The sequence below is a fragment of the Tachysurus fulvidraco genome, chromosome 18, assembly GCF_022655615.1.
Source record: "Tachysurus fulvidraco isolate hzauxx_2018 chromosome 18, HZAU_PFXX_2.0, whole genome shotgun sequence".
Classification (NCBI taxonomy): Eukaryota; Metazoa; Chordata; class Actinopteri; order Siluriformes; family Bagridae; genus Tachysurus; species Tachysurus fulvidraco.
Genome location: NC_062535.1, coordinates 7140490 through 7160046, shown reverse-complemented (window position 1 = coordinate 7160046; position 19557 = coordinate 7140490). Strand labels below are relative to the sequence as shown.

At 39.5% G+C, this 19557-nt stretch overlaps 1 protein-coding gene across 4 annotated transcripts; it reads left to right on the top strand.

Annotated features, from left to right (window-relative positions):
* The first annotated feature begins 1876 nt into the window (after nt 1-1876).
* On the top strand, nt 1877-19323 carry LOC113648866 (POU domain, class 2, transcription factor 1-like). Of its 4 annotated transcripts, none has more exons than XM_047803303.1 (14): nt 1877-2011; nt 9033-9098; nt 9185-9279; nt 10316-10498; nt 12478-12580; nt 13471-13571; nt 13748-13909; nt 14007-14148; nt 14251-14390; nt 14627-14806; nt 14915-14996; nt 15437-15731; nt 15822-15913; nt 16017-19323. In XM_047803303.1, the coding sequence occupies exons 1-14, from the start codon at nt 1966-1968 to the stop codon at nt 16277-16279; spliced, it is 1950 nt and encodes a 649-aa protein (XP_047659259.1). In that variant the 5' UTR covers nt 1877-1965; the 3' UTR covers nt 16280-19323. The 4 variants fall into 4 exon arrangements, with proteins under 4 accessions (XP_047659259.1, XP_047659258.1, XP_047659257.1 ...); XM_047803302.1 differs by having other exon boundaries at nt 1880-2011; nt 15413-15731; XM_047803301.1 differs by having other exon boundaries at nt 1882-2011; nt 12475-12580; nt 15413-15731.
* The last annotated feature ends 234 nt before the right edge of the window (nt 19324-19557 follow it).

Sequence of the window (19557 nt, the reverse complement as noted above, 5' to 3'; positions counted from 1 at the left end):
CATGTTAAGAGTTCACCTGCCCGGCACATTAGAACAAAGAAACCCTCCAGCATGTAGACATTAAGACAAAGGAGCAAGCATTCAAAATGGCTACCTCAAGAAAATACAGCTTCAACCTAAAAATTAATCTCTACAACCCAATACAGATTTTGGCATATTGGTCATGGAACGAGATATCCTTTTCTCTATTGCTTCAGCTGTTTATGTTTTGTTTGTTATGCTAATGTAAAGCTAGTCTGCAAAATTATCGCCTGCCTTATTTAAATACAATTTTTTCAAACATTTTCAATATCAATATCACAGCAGTAACTATTCGTACTATCGATTTCTAGCTGTTGTATGCATTAGCCAAGGAACATATGTGACAAATATAAACAATAATAAATCCAAGTAATCCAAGACACTGAATTAGCAAATACGCAAAACATACGTATATAGCACAAGGGGTTTTAATTACTTCTTTAAAATTCTTTTTTTAATTAATAATTTATTTTGAGTCTATAATTTGGGTAATTTGGGTTGTTACCAAAAGTGACTTCATCAGTCAATATCACCATAATGAAGAAACATATTGTACATATGTATGACTTGTAAGGCTAAATATGTTTATGGGTAACACGGTTGAGTGAACGCGAGATCCTATATCAAGGTAAAGGGTAATGAACATACATTATATATAATAATGAACTAATTATATATATATATATATATATATATATATATATATATATATATATATATATATATATATATATATATATATATAATAACAAGTCTTCTAACACGCTACAATCCTTCACACTCTCTGAGATCACAAATCTCAGGACTTCTGGTAGTTCCCAGAATCACTAAGTCTACTAAAAGGTGGTAGAGCGTTTTCGTATTCAGCTCGCAAACTTTGGAATAGTCTTCCTGATAGTGTTTGGGGCTCAGACACATTTCACCAGTTTAAATGTAGATTAAAAACTTATCAGGCATACATATAATACATCCCATAATATTGTGCTCTATTAAATCAGACCAAATGCACATTATCATCTAGTACTTGCTAATATTATGAACACCAGCTACTTTAATTCTTCTCCACTGCTTCTCTCTTTCTACCCATCCTGAGGCATCCAGACTTTGTACCAGCTCTGACTGTCTATGGTGCAATGAGGATTTTGGACCTCCACTGAGATTAGGCCGACTCTGTGAGAATCCAGAGGCATCTAGAGATGTTCCAGGTCTAGTTGGACTCCAGTTGGACTGCGATGCTAAAGAGAAGATGCCAACTGCATGTGATCTTTTGCATCAATACAACATTTATCCGACTATATATTTATAATCACACCCTCCGGTGTCACCCACATGAGGATGAGGTTCCCCTTTGTGTCTGGTTCCTCTCAAGGTTTCTTCGTTTTCCATCTAAGGGAGTTTTTCCTCCTCACCACAGTCACCTGAGTCACCTCAGACTTGCTCATTGGGGATAAATACAAACACATTTAAATACATCTAATGTTAATCTTGAATGTTTGCATTATATTAATCTTTATATTAACCTTTTGGTTTATGTTTATGTTCCGTAAAGCCGCTTCGAGACGATATCGATGGTAAAAAAGCACCGTACAAATAAATGTGAATTTGAATATAATATTTTAATACCAAATGTTGTGCTTGTAGATATATTAATACTTTAAGTATAGTATCAGAAATAAATTCTGGACACTTTAAATATGCCTAAAAAATTGCTTTCACCTTTACTTTTATACATAGTAAATGTAATGTAAATGGTAAACAAACGACCTATTTCTGATTAAAAGTGTCAGCTTATTATAAAATAAAGATTTATTACGGATGTTTTTAAATACTTAGGTTTGTCCCCAGTTAGTAAGGAGGAACTTTTCCTGATTTGGGGGGTTTGGCTTATGCATTTTCTCCCTGTGTTTATCAGGGATGGGTTGTGACTTGTACTAAATATTCAAAATGGCGGACAGAGGCTCAGCGAGTCAAGATGAGCGCTTGAGAGCAGGTAATCATTACATTTTACATATTCATAATCATTTTCCCTTTCCTAGCATCTTCTTTTCCGTGCGAGGAATTGTGCTCTTTTTTTATAAATCGTCGTTTGATGGCTTTTGTTTTTGTTCTAACAACGAAATCAGCCTCTTTAGCTTAGCAAGTTAGATTAGCGTCGTTAGCTACAAACAAAACAAAACAAAACAAAACTCTTGTCCGAGTAACTTGCGTGAATTTACGCGCTTATTTACGTCAGGTTTTCGGGGATAAACGTGTATGTAGGTGTTGTAACGGTCGTGAATGCGATTTGAGTGGAATAAAAGTAACCCGGTGGGTTTCTAGATAGCTAGCACGCTGCTTTATGAAGCTGTGGAGATGGAATTAGCCGAGTTGCTAACAAGCTAATGTTAATGATGCCTCGAGTTACCTCAGGGCACCGAGCCAAACAAAACGAGTTATTCAACAACAAATTTACATATTCATATCGACTAGTTTATCTCATGGATATACTTCTGCACTAGTAGTCATACTTCAGTTATGTTCTGCAGTTATAAAACATCGTTATTAAAGCGTCTTAACACTTTGTTTTGTTTTGTTTTGTTTCCTCCGGCATTTTGTTTTCACATGATGTTAACTTAACGAGTTACTGTAAACAGTGTAATATTAACCTTATCATGAGTTTACATGAATTTACATATTCGAATAAACATGTCAGTAACCTTGTCTTTATTTAACAAGCCGAGCGCCGTGTGGACGCACCGGTCGAGTTTTAAATAAATAAATAAACCCTAGATTATTCTGTGAACGCTTCATTGGTTATTATTAACCCCAGGAAGGTTATAAACGCTGGTGTTTGTCAGCGCCGATGAAGTACAGTCCAGCTTATGAATATTCATATGTACATGCGCCGTATTCATGAATGATTTAATCCTCCGTGTAAATTTGTGCGCGCGCGCTCTTTTACACCTATTTTTTTAAGTCAGTAAAATACCTGCAAGTGATTTAAACGTGTTTTTTAATGGAACTTGGTCTGTTTTGGTGAACAGGTTATGTCGGCAATGTGGAACGGGGTGGCAGAGAAATTATGCAAATTCTGATCACTTCATGCAAATGAGTCTCGGTGTTGTGACGTAAAAATACAAGCATACGGCTTTTGTGGCTTAATATTACTAGTATAAACAGTGTCCTGTTTTGAACACAGCTCTCTTAAAGAAAGCCTTCCCTGCTAGCTCAGTGAAAATGTCTGATTCTATTCATATTCTGTTTCTATACTTATGTAAATCTCAAATGTAGATTCTTAGAAGATGATTCAACCCGATACTTGGCTACAGGACCTGCATGTTATTCAAGGTCCTGCTAGTGTTTGTGATGAACTTGGTCATTAAAATAACATCTTCAAAGGTTTGACTAGCTGAGAACATGATGGTGCAAATTATGAATCTAATCCCACTGGAGCCAACAGAGAAAGTCACAGGAGTCTTTGCTTTATACTTTACTATCTGAATAAAAGTTTGGGTATAGAGCTGGTGGGCCTGAAGAAAGGCCTCATTTATTAACGCAAGGGAATATATTTGGTGCTCGAGTGACACAGCGTGAGGCATTCATTACTTTGTACGTCAGTGTTCAGTTGCCGTTTTATCCTGTTAATGAAACAGACGAGTGCGGGAGAGATCGGTCGAGACTTTCAGTGGAAGTGGCTTGGATCGTTTCAGAATTCCTTTAGGTGTGAACAGGAATGTGATTTGAAACAGTCCCACACATGTGATGTACAGAATACTTGCTTACACGTGACATGGCATTTATAGCAGTTTGTTGTTCAGCTAATTTTTAGGTCTGTTGATTGCATTAACAGAGAATGTCGTGCACATTCAGTCACATTCGTAAGCACCACTACACACACACAATGTGAGCATGTGCTTTTGGTCATAGGGTCACGTGTACCAAACACTCAGAAGGAAATCTGGTGTTTTGCTTCATTATAGATAATGTATGTAAAAATAAAACTGCATTTTGTTTTATGTTGCATTGTTTCATACAATGATAAATATTGTTTACATTTGTGACTTTGAACACAATGAATTGGATTCTTGGTTTTCTCATCCTGCAAAAATTTTGACTTTTGTACGTGCTCGGAATTCTAAATCAACCCTAGTTGTTGATTATGGTGAAAATACATTCAGAGCTACATGTGACAGAAAAACTCATCCAATTTGCCTATCATGCATATTCGTCGCTATTTATCGGCGTGTACACGTACAGAGATGTTTGTAAGTAATTTTTTTAAATATTATTTTAAATGATGCGGATTCAATTGGAGGTACTTTAAATGTGATCAGTGACATCTGTAGCCCTGCTTGATTATAGGAATATAGCAGCTTTTATTTCCAGTGAAATTCAAATTCGCAGTTGAAAAAATAAAACTCGGAAGTTGTTGCTGAGTTTTGGATTTTTGCATCATTTTTCGAGTATATGAAATGCAAATCAAGTGGTTCTTGTTCAGAAAGTCCTGCCTGTGCATGACTAATAAGTTGTTATAAAGTAGCTTTTCTGCCTCTCTACCACCCACCGCTCATGAATATTCATAGGAAGATTCAAACTGTTTATTCATATTCATAAGTTGACTCTCAGAAGTTCTATTAGCTGAAACTCCTAATAGTATTGAAATAAAAAGCCAGTGAGGGAACAGAGAGAAATGTGTGTGTGGTGAATTTGATTTTTCCACTGCAACCCATGCATATAATTAAATGTAAGCTGGATCTTTCCCCCGTGTGCAATTTTTTTTGACTAAAACGACAACATACGAAGCTCTTACATAAACTCTTAAAATTTTCTGCTATGAATTTCGCTTGTACCCGGCCGGAGAGCATCCTAAAAGAACTCGCTTGTGTTCGACTTTGTAGATCCCGAGGGTTTCAAATGGATTGTGAGAATTCACTGATTCAGAATCGTTGTCTGCTGGTTCAGACATGCCCAACATCACTGTGCCCAAATTTCCTCCCTTTACATCGTTTAACAAAGAGCACAGGTTTTACGACGTCAGAAACCAGTCAGATTCACAGAAACTGCTCTGCCACATCACAATTAAACACAAAACAGTGGGTGTTGAAGAGCCAAGCGAGAGTTAGCGTTTCAATTCAACATCCTGCACAATACTAGCATTTTGTTTGTAGTAAAGAAAGAGCTTCCCGTTTCTGACCACATCGCTGTACTGCAGGAGAGGAAAAATTGAATGGCCTGTCGGATTATGTCCCTTTTCACGTCCCCTCTTTCACACCCAGCTGCTGTAGGGTGAAAAGGCAACATGTTCTTTAGGCGAGCGTTGAGAACTTTTGGCTCTTGACATTGGAGTCACCAGCTCTGTTCTCTCCATCCTAAAGTGTTGTTCTATCACAGCTAAGAGGAACTCGGTCGTCTAAACACGGTGTTTCAGAGCCAAAATCACTTTCCTTCTGTACTCCTTTTTAAATAAATTCAGTCATTACAAATGAACACGCGTTCCCTGCTCTAGACTACTAGATGTTAGAGTCTGGATCGATCTCCTTGTTTTTCTGTTTGTGATTAGGTTTTGCTTAAACGCGCCGTACGTCATTTTTGTCTTTTAAATAAATCGAGGCATTTGAATCTGCGTCCGGGACATTTTTTTTCCTAAGTAAGAATTCTATTTGGAGCTGAAGTCTATTTCTAGTCCATGACTGAATAGAATGTTCTCTGAAAGTTCATCTGTTGCTGGTTCTCTAGCACGTCAGTGTTAGCAAATTTCTCACTAGGACTATGTTTAACCATGAATGGCAATTCATCTACATCCTCGGCCTGTGAATGTGATAAAACTCACTCATTCTCCTGATCCTATTCAGAGCTGTGCTGGGCTTTTTAATGAGCTTATTAAAAGCATTCATTTTTCAAAGGGAGCACAGGAAGAAGATGCACTTTATTCAGGCTTCCAGCAGATAATTAACAGCGTTTGCTGACTGAGGCGTGATGGCCGACGTGAAAGTTATCGATTAGTCTTGTGCAATGTAACCGCATTTGCTCAAACACCATTTTAACCATCACAGTAATCAACGACGAGTCCACTTACGTTTATGAGGATAAATTTTTCAGCTCTCTCTTTACTTTTGGATGTACCTCATCTTCTTAAGTGGGCCAGAAAATACTTGACCAATTAAGTTGTGTATAGTTTAGTTTATTTTGTTAAATTTGTTGAATCGATAAGAACAGGATTGTTTTCGTGACGAGCTCCGATCATGACCTTGTTTTCAAAGCGCTTGCACAAAAGTGTCAAAGTACTTTGATGCAGCATCAAAAAACATTTTTTTCCTCAAGGCAAAACCGCCTGTGTGTTCAGCAGCCCGGCTCGCTGCATGCGAACGTTTGTGTATTGTGAGCATTTCAGCAGCTGTAAGGAACCATACGACCAGTCGCAAGAAGAGAGATGAACAGCAGCCACTAACTGTCAAAAGAAACTATTGTCAGAACAGGGATCATTTGGCGTGCCGTAACCGAATGTTAGAAACAGCTAAAAAAAAATTCTGATGAATTTCTTCACACTACAATGTACCTCAAGTTCTCCTTGCAGAAATTCACCAGTTCTTCTTCTTCCTGTTTTTGTTTTCTAATGTGTGTCTTGTTTCTTTTTCAAAATAGTACAGAAACCACTACTACTACAGCCAGTTACTCAGGCTTTAATGTTGACTGTCGTTCACAGCTGGCTTTAACATGTGGTTTGGGTGATTTGTAAACTCTAAATGTACAGGTGTGAGCATGGTCTTGTGTGTTGGGGAAATCACACCTCATGGTAGCTCTCTGCTGCTTGGGTAATAAAGAAAGACCGTGCTATAAGAACAGAGACAAAAGGGACTGGTTTTTAAACCGTAAGTTGCAAACAACACAATTAGACAACACATTTTGGAGAGGATTCGTGTGACATATTATCTAGGAAATGAATGCAAGAGAAGAGTGGCCTTTCTATGCCTTGTCAAAAAAACGATGTAAACCATCCCATCACCCGGGAGGTGTGTTAATGCCAGGTGTGAACGGAGCCAAAGACCCAGTCATGATTGATTCGGAGATCTTGTTCTCTAGGCATAAGGGTGAGTCGGTGGTGCCTTTTATGGCTATATAGTGTTTAATGGACAACGGTTTGTGTTGATTATGAAACCGAAGCCTGTTGCTAGACGATGCGTCTGAAATCCACGTACACCTTTTGCACGGAGTTGGATACTTAGCACACAACACCACAGTAATGGTGCATATAGTAAAATATGTAAACAATTACACAACCATCTCAGCTATTTGAGAACGACGCATGAAAATACGCACGCACGTGCACACACAACACTTCGTAACTGGATAGATTTTTTTGCATTTATTTAACGTTATGTCAGCTGAATGTGCGGAATGCTTGTCACAAGTTGTAAGAGATGATGAGGCAACTTCTTTTTTTTTTTTGACTGCAATTCACACCCAGCGGTAATTCAGCAAAAATATTCTCAGAATGCACCACGTGAACGGATTCGGTCTTCCCACCTTTAGGATCAGTTGATTTTGATGCGAGGGAGAGAGCAAAGAAATTTCGGCCGCCAAAACATTTCCAACGTAGGAAAAACCCCGCACCATACAATGCACTGTATATGACCTGGTTAGGCTCAATTATTATAAATAAACAATATCTCTCGTGTTCGTGAATCATTTATAATCTGAGCGTTTCCTGTCAAGGTAATCCTGTTTAATATGCGTCCTGGTGCTTTAAACCTTTTCATAGTTTCCGAGTTTGTAAATTGTTTAATTCTGTTTATTCCTGAGTTGCTTTTGAGCCTTGCCACAGTGGACTTAGCTGACAAATAAATTTCTCTGTTGTGATGGCTGATATTGCATCGTGGGGGGTGTTTCTCACTTTCTCTTTAATTAAAACAGTCACACGCTGGCAGTAATTGGGCTTTTACTTCTCCCTAGCTGCCATGCCTGCCATACCCAAGAAGCTATCCAATTAATATGCTAATGAAGTGATAAATATTTATGAGCGTTTTTGAATTATGCAGAAATCTGAGGTCGCTCTCTCTCTCTCTCTCTCTCTGAAATGAATTGCTTGCAGGACTTCAAAGCCGCTCTTGGCTAACGAGGATCGGGCTCTATTTGCATATAGCTTTAATCAGCTGAATACTGATTAAGCTTCATTATGGATGCTAGTGTTCCAGTTGCATTCTTTGTTTCGCTCGGGCGAGGGTGAGGGAACTCTCGCTTCATGCTCCTCGCTGCAATTTTCAGTATTGCGTGTGTGTGGGTAGCAGGAGCTGTAGATATCTGCAGGCTTTTTACCTTTTGTTTCATTTGAACAATATCATAGGTGATTTTGTAGTCTTGCTTTTCGTTCGACACGTGGCTTCTATCCTACGCTTAAATCTTGCATTTGCGTGAAAATGTTTCATGCTAGAGCTCATGGATTTGAGATTGTCTGGTGAGTGTCTTTCACTTATGTGCGTCGGTTTCTATTATTCTGTATCGGCGAACATCGAGGTATCCGAGCGTGGGAGCACTCCGAGTTATAGACGTGATTTACTTTAATCTCTTACCTTAATTTCGTCGGCTTTTTTTTTTTCTTCCTTTTTGTCATTGTTTTGCGAATAAGACTGTAGTTTAATCTATCTGGGGAAAGGCATGAAAGTGTTGGATTTTTAAGTAGAAAAAAAAAAGCAGATCTCATTTTGCTTTTAAAAGTTTGCGCCGGTCGTGCCTGCCTGCTTGCTTTGTTAACCGTGGCGTACTTTATCTTTGTAAGTAGCCACTAGCTAATTTTCCCGAGATTTTTTTTTTAGGCTCGTAATAAAACGCTTCTAATATTGAACGTAGGATTTGAAGAGCTGTGAGTCAGGCAGCACAAAGGATGAGTGCAATTTTAGAGGTCATTAAGCTTTCACGGTTAATCCAGCCGGGGTAAGAAATGAGTCAGTCACTTAGGTCAAGACCTCATCACTAATATGGAGAACTGTGGTCTTCTTTCTTTCTTTCTTTCTTTCTTCTCTCGTCCTGTTCTGCAGATTCTACAAGCACAGCAACAGAATCAAGTAAAACTGCCATGGAGAATGGAATACACAGAGTCCAAGGTAAATCCTCTCCTGCTTTTGTGTTAGTGTGTGTGATTTGTTGTCTGTGAAGCATGCGAGTAAACTCCTTTCCTTTTCTTTTCTAGCTGCTCAAACAAACGGCCTGGACTTGCAGCAAAAACCAAATGGACAAGCAACAAGTGCAATCAGCAACATGCAGGCACAAGCCTTGCTCCAACAGGTAGGGGATATTCTCATAACACACACACACACACACTTAGTAGGGTTGCAGTCACCTTCTGGATGCTTTCAGTGTTCTATTGGTTTAGAATGAGGATGCAAACTAAGGGGATATTAACCTCTCTGGGTTCTTTTATAGTAAAAATTCCTTCCGCATGGAGACCAGTCAGTGTAATTTATTAAGAAAGTACCACGGCACTCATTATCTCTTAGAAATGAGCTCGAGAGATCAGAGTGGTATGTTAATTAACCGCCGCTGCAGTCATTCCAAAACAGGTGGAGAAGAATATGCAAATCTATGCAGAATGTATTTACACTGCATAATACCCTCATTTACATAATGCGACTACAGGCAATTTGATTCCCCCAATGAGTTTTTGCCTTCCAAACTTTCATCCGAGATTTAGCTTCCTCAACTAATTCTCTCACGATCATCACAGCGGGTTTTCGTTCCTACACTCGTTGATATTAATGGTTTCTGCCTCCCGTGTTAATCTGATTCCATTGACTGACTTTTGCTGTGTTCAGAAATAAAAATGCAAAAGTCTACTATCTTGTAGATGGTGAATGCTTCAGAGTAAAAACGTATTCCGTCTAGGATAGTAAAGAGTTTGTCAGGTTTCACTGAATTTACTTCAATGCCGTTTTTATAATAATAATAACAGTAATGTTAATATTCAGACTTTCATACAAGTCCATAGACACCGACGCTGGCCTTAAACCCTCTCTGCTCATCTTCACTCAACGAACATCGTGTGTTCAGTGAATAGCTTTTTAAACAGACACAAGAACACAGGCAAGTGCATCTGTTCCATAAGCGATTTCTTCTGTGGTGCTTGTTTGAGAAATACCACGGTCTGAGTTAAATTACAGATTACAGTTAGCGTGACTGCTAGCAGTAACCAGCATAATGGGTTAGTAATCATTTAGTGAGGCTTCAGTGCTCCCATCGCATGATGCAGTAATGATCCTTTGATTCAGTAGTGATGGTTCTGTTTTTATCATACGTGTTTATCCTAAAGTTTGTGTGTGTGTAGTTGAGTCTGAGTTCAGCACAGCAGCAGCAGTTGTTTCTGCAGCAGGCTCAGCAGATCCTGGCAGCCGCCGTGCAGCAGCAATCCGCCGGGCAGCAGAGCAGCACCACTGGAGCCAACCTCTCTGCTTCTGCTGCTACACCCATCACTCAGATCCCTCTCTCTCAGCCTATCCAGATAGCATCCGTAAGGACGACAAATACGTAACGTTTGTGCTCTCGAAATGTTGATAGGTTTATCTTTGTTTTCTTTACTGTGGATCTACTGAACAAATCTGAGTAATCATTTACGTTACCTTTACAGCATTTAGCAGAATCCAGAGCGACTTGCGATTTATCTAATTTTTTATGCAATTGAGGGTTAAGGGCCTTTCTCAGGGGCCCAGCAGTGGCAGCTTGGTGGACGTAGGAATCAAACTTACAAGCTTCCGATTATTAGCCCAACATTTTAAGCACTAGGCTACAACATCCCACAATCACCGCTAAACTAAGTTTAGTTTTCTTAACCCTTAAGCCGCCTTCACACTGCACACAACAAACGACCGCCGATAAAACGGAAGTCATTCATTTCCTATGGAGAGTCACAAGGTCGCTACGTGAGGTGCCGACCATCTGCGGATCCGTAATTTTCGGATCCGTTTTGAGCGTTGGATCCGTTTAAAAAAAATTTAATTTGTGTGACTACACCGCATCCGATATGTCGACCGGATGTGATGTATTCCAGTGTTGTCCAATCAGGTTCGTGTGCACGAGGTGATAAGAATTATTAAAAAGTTATAGTAATATTAACTTTAGTAATTTTTAAACTGCATCAAAAACAATCTTTTTGTTTTAAATACATTGTTATTGATAAAGTTATAAATTATTAATATTGTATTATTTTTAATGTTGTCAATGTTTACTCAAAAATTATTCGCGGTCTTTCTGGATTTATCGTTGCATTGATTGTTTGTATTTACTCCTTCATTAATTCATTCATTCATTCACCACGATAAATGGAGGGAGAATACAGGCTCTTGCTTTTGCTCTCCTTTACCGGACACGCAAAAGAAAATATTGCAAATCAGTGTGGATAAAACACTACCTGACTCGGAGAAAAAGTCTCGGCGAGAAGATTTTCGTGGTTATTTTCGGGTGTCACGAGAATGTTGACGTCTACACGATCATATTGCACATTCTGTGCGACTGCCACTAGGGGCGAAATCCGACAGTCGTGTCCGTTTGTCGTGTGCAGTGTGAAGGCGGCTTTAGAGCTTTGATACCTTTTTTTTTAAACATGTGTTCTGCTACAATATATGTAAGCATCAAGCATGCGTATGCTTAAACGTGTTTAGTAAAAAAACATTTGTTTTTGAGATGTGAAGACAGGTCCATAAAAAGATATTTAAGTTTATTTCTTTAACTTTTGTGCCCTGGGTTTCGTAGATCCAAGTCTTTGTTTACATTGTTCCAAAAACCATTCTGCTCATTTATTCACATACACATGTTAATCAGTGTGATGATGTGTGACACTGTGTGTGAGGGAGTATCACCACCATGAATATTGATGTATTGTCACACCCGGGGAGACGATGTCCCACCTCCGATGGGTCTATCAAGGAGGAATGAAAAGGAGTTGTGGGGATTTAACACGCTTGAATAGTTCACGCTGACTGTTACTGTATGAACAGCATACGATGAGAATGAGTGTGTCCGGATTAGCGCTAATGAGCTATGACAAAAAACTATACACGTTGTACGTTTCTGTGCATATTACACAAATCGAGAATATATACAGATATATTTCTCTTATCTGTGCAACATTTCATTTAAAAAAAATAATAATAATAATTAACTCGCACCGGATAAAAGTTCACAGAGCTGGAGGCAGCGGAAAGCAGATCCTGTTTTTATTTATTTATTTATTTTTTGTCGTTTGCAAAATAAATACTGATGCAAATAAAAGTAGACCTGTTGCAGTTTATAATGATGTTTTCACTGTAAATACTGGAGTATTTTAAGTCTGTCATTGCCGCACTGGAAAAAATCCAAGAGGTCCCTTTCTCGTGAGGCTTTTTTTTTTTTTTTTTTTTTTTCCCCCACTGTTGGGGCTTTTGAACGAGTAACATGATATTTGTCATATTGTGGTTCCCTTTGCATCAATTGATGTTTGTTTACCTTCAGCAGCTGCAACCGACGGGTCTTAACCTGCAGCAGTTCGTGTTGGTGCAGCCAGGACAGCTTCAGCCTGCTCAGTTCATCATCTCCCCCTCACCTCAAGGCCAGACTGGTACGAACTCTTACAACAACATTCAAAGCATAGTAAATCCCAGCATGTTTCATTTTGTGTGTCTCTGAAGGAAAGTCTTTACATACAGCACAGACCAAAAGTTTGGACACACCTCCTCATTCAAAGAGTTTTCTTTATTTTCATGACTGAAAATTGTAGATTCACACTGAAGGCATCAAAACTATGAATTAACACGTGGAATTATATACATAACAAAAAAGTGTGAAACAACTGAAAATGTCATATTCTAGGTTCTTCAAAGTAGCCACCTTTTGCTTTGATTACTGCTTTGCACACTCTTGGCATTCTCTTGATGAGCTTGAAGAGGTCGTCATCTGAAATGGTCTTCCAACAGTCTTGAAGGAGTTCCCAGAGATGCTTAGCACTTGTTGGCCCTTTTGCCTTCACTCTGCGGTCCAGCTCACCCCAAACCATCTCGATTGGGTTCAGGTCCGGTGACTGTGGAGGCCAGGTCATCTGGTGCAGCACCCCATCACTCTCCTTCATGGTCAAACAGCCCTTACACAGCCTGGAGGTGTGTTTGGGGTCATTGTCCTGTTGAAAAGGTGGTGTGTCCAAACTTTTGGTCTGTACTGTATGCAGTCAAGTTTTCCTGAAATTTGAAAACATCCTGCATGATTCATCTCTTACCTGAACAGATGACACACACACACACACCCCTTCCGAATTTAGTCATGATTAATTACCAAACACCAGCAAGTTCTTGTTCATATGACTGCTGTAAACACTATAAACAGTGAAAGCTATGACATGCTTCCTCCATGAATCCAGCCAACCGCTCGTGCAGTTTCACAGGCAGTGTATGAAGAAAGTCGTCTTTCTCACACACGAGCCAAGCAATGGATCATTCAGACTTCTATCTTTTTTAGGACTTCTACAAGGCCTTCAAGCCCAGAATCTTCTGACACAACTACCTCAAAGTCAAGCCCAGATCCTGCAGCCTCAGCCAAGCATTGCTCTGACTACACAGGTCCGATCAATAAACTCCGCTGATTCTAATATGCAGTGTCCAGGTTTTCTTTAGAAGCCTTTCAGATCATGATATCAGAACCGACTCACTGGTTTGAATTCTCTTAGTTGTTATATTGGTGTTGCAGGTTTTTTCTTTTCGTTGCACATCAAAGCTGCATGTTTTATTCTCCACAGGCAGCAACACCTTCACGAAAGATCGCTGCTATGCCATCTGCTGTACCACTCACAGCGAAGCGGGGAGATGCTTCTGTAGTGGAAGAGGCTAGTGAACTGGAGGAACTAGAGCAGTTTGCCAAGGCCTTTAAACAGAGAAGGATTAAACTGGGCTTTACTCAGGTACCTCAAGTGCACAATATTGTGCTGGTTGTTCTGGACTGATTATAAACTTTTTTTTTTGGATAACTTCAGTCATTTCTTTACATTTAATCACCAGGGAGACGTTGGCTTGGCCATGGGAAAGCTGTATGGGAATGACTTTAGCCAGACCACCATCTCCCGTTTTGAGGCCTTGAACTTGAGCTTCAAGAACATGTGCAAGCTCAAACCCTTGCTGGAGAAGTGGCTGAATGATGCTGGTCTGTCTTGCCTCTCTTTCACCAAACTTTTGTATATTGGTTTCAGTAACCATTTTAAATGCTAACTATTTTTCCACTCTTTTTTTTACTTTCTGTTTATAGAAAATATGACATCAGAATCTGCCGTTTCCAGTCCCAGCGACATGTCCCCAGGAATGTGTGAGGGGCTAAATCGACGGCGTAAGAAAAGAACCAGCATTGATACCAACATTCGCATTGCCTTGGAGAAAAGCTTTCTGGAGGTTGGAGAACAGTCTTATAAACACTAGGGGTCAGAGTTACCATGCTTATAACAAGCCAAACATGTTGGTCACAAGCCAAATATGTCACACTATTAGTTTTCATCTCTTGCTGCATACATTGTATATCAGTGCTGATTTAATGAGGGTATTGTTATCCAGGGTAGATGAGCTGAAAATGCTGCTGTGCAAAGTCAGTTCAGATAAACCAGTATTCTGTGTTGAAATCCCTTTTACAGCAAAGTCAGAAGCCTACGTCTGAGGAGATAACAATGATCGCAGATCAGCTCAACATGGAAAAGGAGGTGGTGAGAGTGTGGTTCTGTAACCGCCGGCAGAAGGAGAAGAGGATCAACCCTCCGAGCAGCAGCACAATCAACACCCCCATGAAAACGGTCTTCACCAACTCGCCGTCTGTGGTGGGTTATTTTGGTTTAATTTATAGTTGCTTTGTGGTCACATAAATCCATTTGTGACCCGGAAAACGTATCAGTAGCTTTTGGTAATTGTACTTTTGATGTTGACAGATCTCCAGTGCATCAAATACACTGAATGGCAGTTCAGGGCTCTCTCTCAGCACTGCCTCTGTTCCCAACCTCACACTTGCTGGTATGTTGTTTTTTTATTAAACATAGTCCTCATTTAGAGGGTTTTTCCATGAATGACTGGAACCAAAACGTCCCATGGCTCATTATATCTGCTCTTGTTTTTGAACGTCCATTAGATTTTCAATTTTACAGTTAGGTTGTTAAGGATGCATGGGGAAAATGTGTCTCAGTTCTAATCCAGGAAAACACATGTTGATTGATTTCTGTTCTGGAAATCCTGGATTAGGTAAATTCTCCAAAAATAAGAAATTATCAAAAGTCCTAACATAGGACTTCTCAGAAAATAGGACCTGAATACATTATACTTTCTGAATAACTGATGACCCAGCATTAAGCTCTGGGGTATTCCTGTTGGAGCCTCTATACATTGTTTTGTAGACAAAATAAGCACTGAAACTTTTTGGCTATTTCTCCCAGTGCTTGATTTTCTGTTGACTTCAGGTACAACTCTAGGACCAGTCACCTCAAACACTGCAACGGTCATCTCTCTGGCACCTGCTGTCGCCACTCCAGCTCCGCCCGTGACATCCTTGTCACTTACTCCTTCTGCTACAGCAACTCTGTCCAGTGCAAAACAGGAACTGGTCAGGACAACAGAGACTGGGTCCACCATAGCAACGTCAACTGGACAGTTCCTCGTGTCTCCAGCCGGGCTGGGTGGAGCAAACCTGGCAGCCATGGCAGCGGCAGCAGGATTTAACCCAGGGATTATATCACCTTCACAGCTAACCCAGGGGTATGCTGCACTGTACATGATCAGAAGCGTTTTTAACGACTTTTTAACATCCGCTTGAGTGTTTGGTTAATGTTAAATCTGTTATTTCAGGGGGGCGTTACTAAGCTTAGCACCAGCATCGCTTGGCAATGCTCTGACTCCGACAGCACTGATGAACAACACTACACTGGCCACTATTCAGGGTTAGTGAATCTTCTCTGTTGTGTATATTTGACTACATTTTAACGACCTCGTTTTATATCAGTTAATGCATCCATCTGTGTTTATTTGGTTTTGTCACCCAAGCCCTTGCATCTGGAGGGGCGCTACCCATAACCTCTATCGATGGAAACGGCAATGTGCTCTTTGCCAATACCAGTTCAGGAGGTCCTACACCCAATCTGATGACCACTCCTGTTCTTTTCAACTCACCCCTGTCTCTGCTCCCCACCGGTGTGCTTTCAACAGGCGGAGCTGGGGGCGGCCCTCTTAACCTACAGGTTACTGGTGATGTGCACCAGAGTGCTCTGCCAGTTAAAAGCATCACTGTGGCCTCCAAGGCTCAATGAACATTTTGCTTCTTCCCTCACTCTCTTTTTAGACTTTATTTAATCCCTTTGCTACTACCAAATATCGAAACTTTTTATTATAACTGCAAAGTTTTATCCTTGCCCCAGGAGAATTTGTTACCTGTTTTTGGACAAACCCAACCGTCTGTCCTAGCAGCTGTTTTGGAGCCTTTATGGAAATTATTTGATGGTATAGTGGAGCTGAAGAAGCAGGTGGAATCTTTCTAGACTTCTTTTTGCACGGGTTGTGGGATGCTTTTCCTAAAATCAATCTCTTTTTAAAAAGGAAAAAAAAAAAAGTAACCTTTTTGATCGAACCAAAAAAAACGTGAGATTTTGAGATCATGTTAATCATCCTCAAACGAGATTACTGGGCACAGAAAATCATGTGTTTACTTTGTGCAAGGTTCTTTTTATTTCTGGGTCTGTCGTGCAGGTCCGTATTCCAGATTTATAATCAAGATCGTGGCATATATTTTACGGTTTGAGTCGGACATGTTACTTCAAGTTGTCTCAGTAGATGTTTTTAGAAGTCTTTTAAAATATATATACAGTATATATATATTGTTCTAACTAATGTATCAATTTATGAACACGGTTAGAAGGCTTTAAAACTAGTAATAAATCCGAGGCCCCGATTCAAAGCTGGGTCTCTTTACGAGCAGTGCAAGGAGTCTTTGTTCTGTCCAACTCTTGTCTGCAAACACTGATCTTACTTTAGTGCCCCTTCAATGTGGCAGTCACTTGAGGGCAGAAGATGTCTACAAACAGCACTGATGTTAAGGTTCATGTAGGAGGGAGAAGTTAATTAGATTCAGGTTCTGAATAGACGAGGCTTTGAACCACAGATGACGCATCCCTTCATACACGATAACTTATCCGATTCAGTTGAACTTGCAGTTTGTCAATTCTAAAGGTCTGTTTTATAAGGATGCTCAAGCCAGCCTTTTCTCTTAGTGATTTTCATAACCGCTAAACCAAATGTCTGATCACAGTTTATTGAGAGAAGTCAACAATGTAGCTTTGCACACTGTAACACTTTGTATATTTGCCTAAGCATTGAGTAACTGCTAAACTAATATACATGGCTTTATTCTCTCAGACATGATCTCTGGACTCGGGCAGTGAGGGTGTGTAGATCTGATATGAAAAGCTTCGACCAAAGTGGATGTAGATATACACGTACTACACGTACAGGTCACCGAAAAGGCCGAGCAGATCCACTTTGTACATGTTCTCCGTTCGCCATCGTCGAACTTAATCATCGTTGAGTTAATCATCTGTGTCCGGAGACACGACACATGCTGGACCCTCTGCTTTCGTAGCCAACACGGTTTAGTAGTAATACCTCAGCGTTTAGTATTAAAGTAAAATACTGACCGAGGCACAATGGGGGACATGGAGCTAATTCTCATTATCAGTAGCTGATTAATAAGGTTTTTTGCTTCAAAAAACATCCAAACTACTTAAATAAATTCTTCACTAGAAGCTCAGAGACCATTTTAGTCGTCATTTGTTGTTTCATAAAAACTTGGCACCAAAGTTATCCAACACTATGCAGTTTATTTAAATGCTCAGAATGCTGCAAAATAATCAGGTTTTCATTTAATAATAAAAGTATGTTGTTGTTTTTTTGGCATTAAACAGACCTTTCCTATTGCTCATTTTGGTAATTAATACATTTAAAAAAAAAAAAACTACTGCACTGTAAGTACTACTATTAAAGCTGTTCATTTCTAACATGCCAAAGCAAATTCTTCCTGCATTCCTTTAATTATCATTGCGGATGATGTTAACCAGATGCTGGTACATGGATCTCTCGCTTCTCGTCAGGTTTCCTGGCAATAGTTTTAATCTTTATCTTTAGTTGTTACTATATACAGCATAATCTGTATCTTGCTATGCTATAGACCAGAGGATTAACTGTATAAATCGATACTTGACAGATATCCTGCTTATTGTGATGACACATCTGCTTACAACGTTTGCTACGTTTACCAAGACGACATGACACTTCAGCGGCAGAAGTGTGAAAATAATTTATTAGAGAAACTCGTTAAACAGATCGTTTGTATCTTAAGTAAGCTAGCCTATAGAGCGTTTCTAAGCACTACAGGTTGAAAATTCGACCTCTGTGGTCGATGGAAGTTTTCATAGAGCGTAACGTCAGCTTCTGTATTCCAGCACGTAGCCTCGTACCAATCTACTGTAAACCTAGTTTAAATAACAGGTGCACTGTCTCGTTCGGGTGAAAAACTCAAACTAGGACGCAATATTTCTCACAAAGGAGGAGTTTTGCCTTATTAGTCATTTCTTGTTAGTATTTACACATGCTTCAGGTTCAATTCATTCTAGTTTGTGTTCACATCCTCTTTGGGGGGATAAAAATATAGCCCAAAAAAAAAAAAAAAAAAATACCAAAGACTTTCCCCATGGTGTGTGATGTAGCACAGCCGCCTCGGCTTTCCTTAGGAAACATCATCCATACACTGTGTTTTGATCACGTCAGGACACATAAAGTTTAGTCTCATGCTGACACTTGGCATTGTTCTCAACACTGATTCTCATGAGCTTTTTTCCAAAAGGAAGTGTTTCAATGTGTTATGGATACAAAACCAAAGATTTCTCTTCTTTCTCTCTCTTTTTTTTTCTTCTTTAATGCTTTGCTTACAAGTCCTGTTTTTCTAATCTTTAATCAACAGCTTTTATCTGTACTTTTTTCTACAGCAAGAATTTCTGTTGATGCTTTTTATGGATCGAAACATTTCACTTTCTAGGGCATGATTTATGTTCCTCGGTTTTATCGTACAGAAAGGGCTGATTTTAAATAAAATAATAAATTTTAAAAAAATGCAAAAATAAAGTTCACATCATTTACTGTTTTACCTTTTTGATGTGGATAGAAAAAAAGTATTTTAACTTGCATTTAGGTTATTAGGCATTAATGTTGTAGTCTACTGTGTGTCTTGTGTAGTCTTGGTTTCTGTTAATACTGGAAATATTGTAGTTGTGTATATATCATTAAACATTTTTTTTTTTGCTACCACAGTGTCATGTCTCAGTGTTTTAAAATGTAATCGCTGCTAAATCAATACACACACAGACCAGGCACAGAGAAGACAGACCCAGACAGACCAGGCACAGAGAAGACAGACCCAGACAGACCAGGCACAGAGAAGACAGACCCAGACAGGCACAAGGCACAGAGAAGACAGACCCAGACAGGCACAAGGCACAGAGAAGACAGGCACAAGGCACAGAGAAGACAGACCCAGACA

Bases quoted from the DNA above. Each gene is read 5' to 3' on its own strand.
- LOC113648866 (XM_047803301.1), top strand. From the start codon at position 1,966: ATGGCGGACAGAGGCTCAGCGAGTCAAGATGAGCGCTTGAGAGCAG. The intron at 14,391-14,626 runs GTTGGAGAACAG...TCCCTTTTACAG, and splicing joins TGGAGAAAAGCTTTCTGGAG to CAAAGTCAGAAGCCTACGTC. The intron at 14,997-15,412 runs GTATGTTGTTTT...TATTTCTCCCAG, and splicing joins TCCCAACCTCACACTTGCTG to TGCTTGATTTTCTGTTGACT.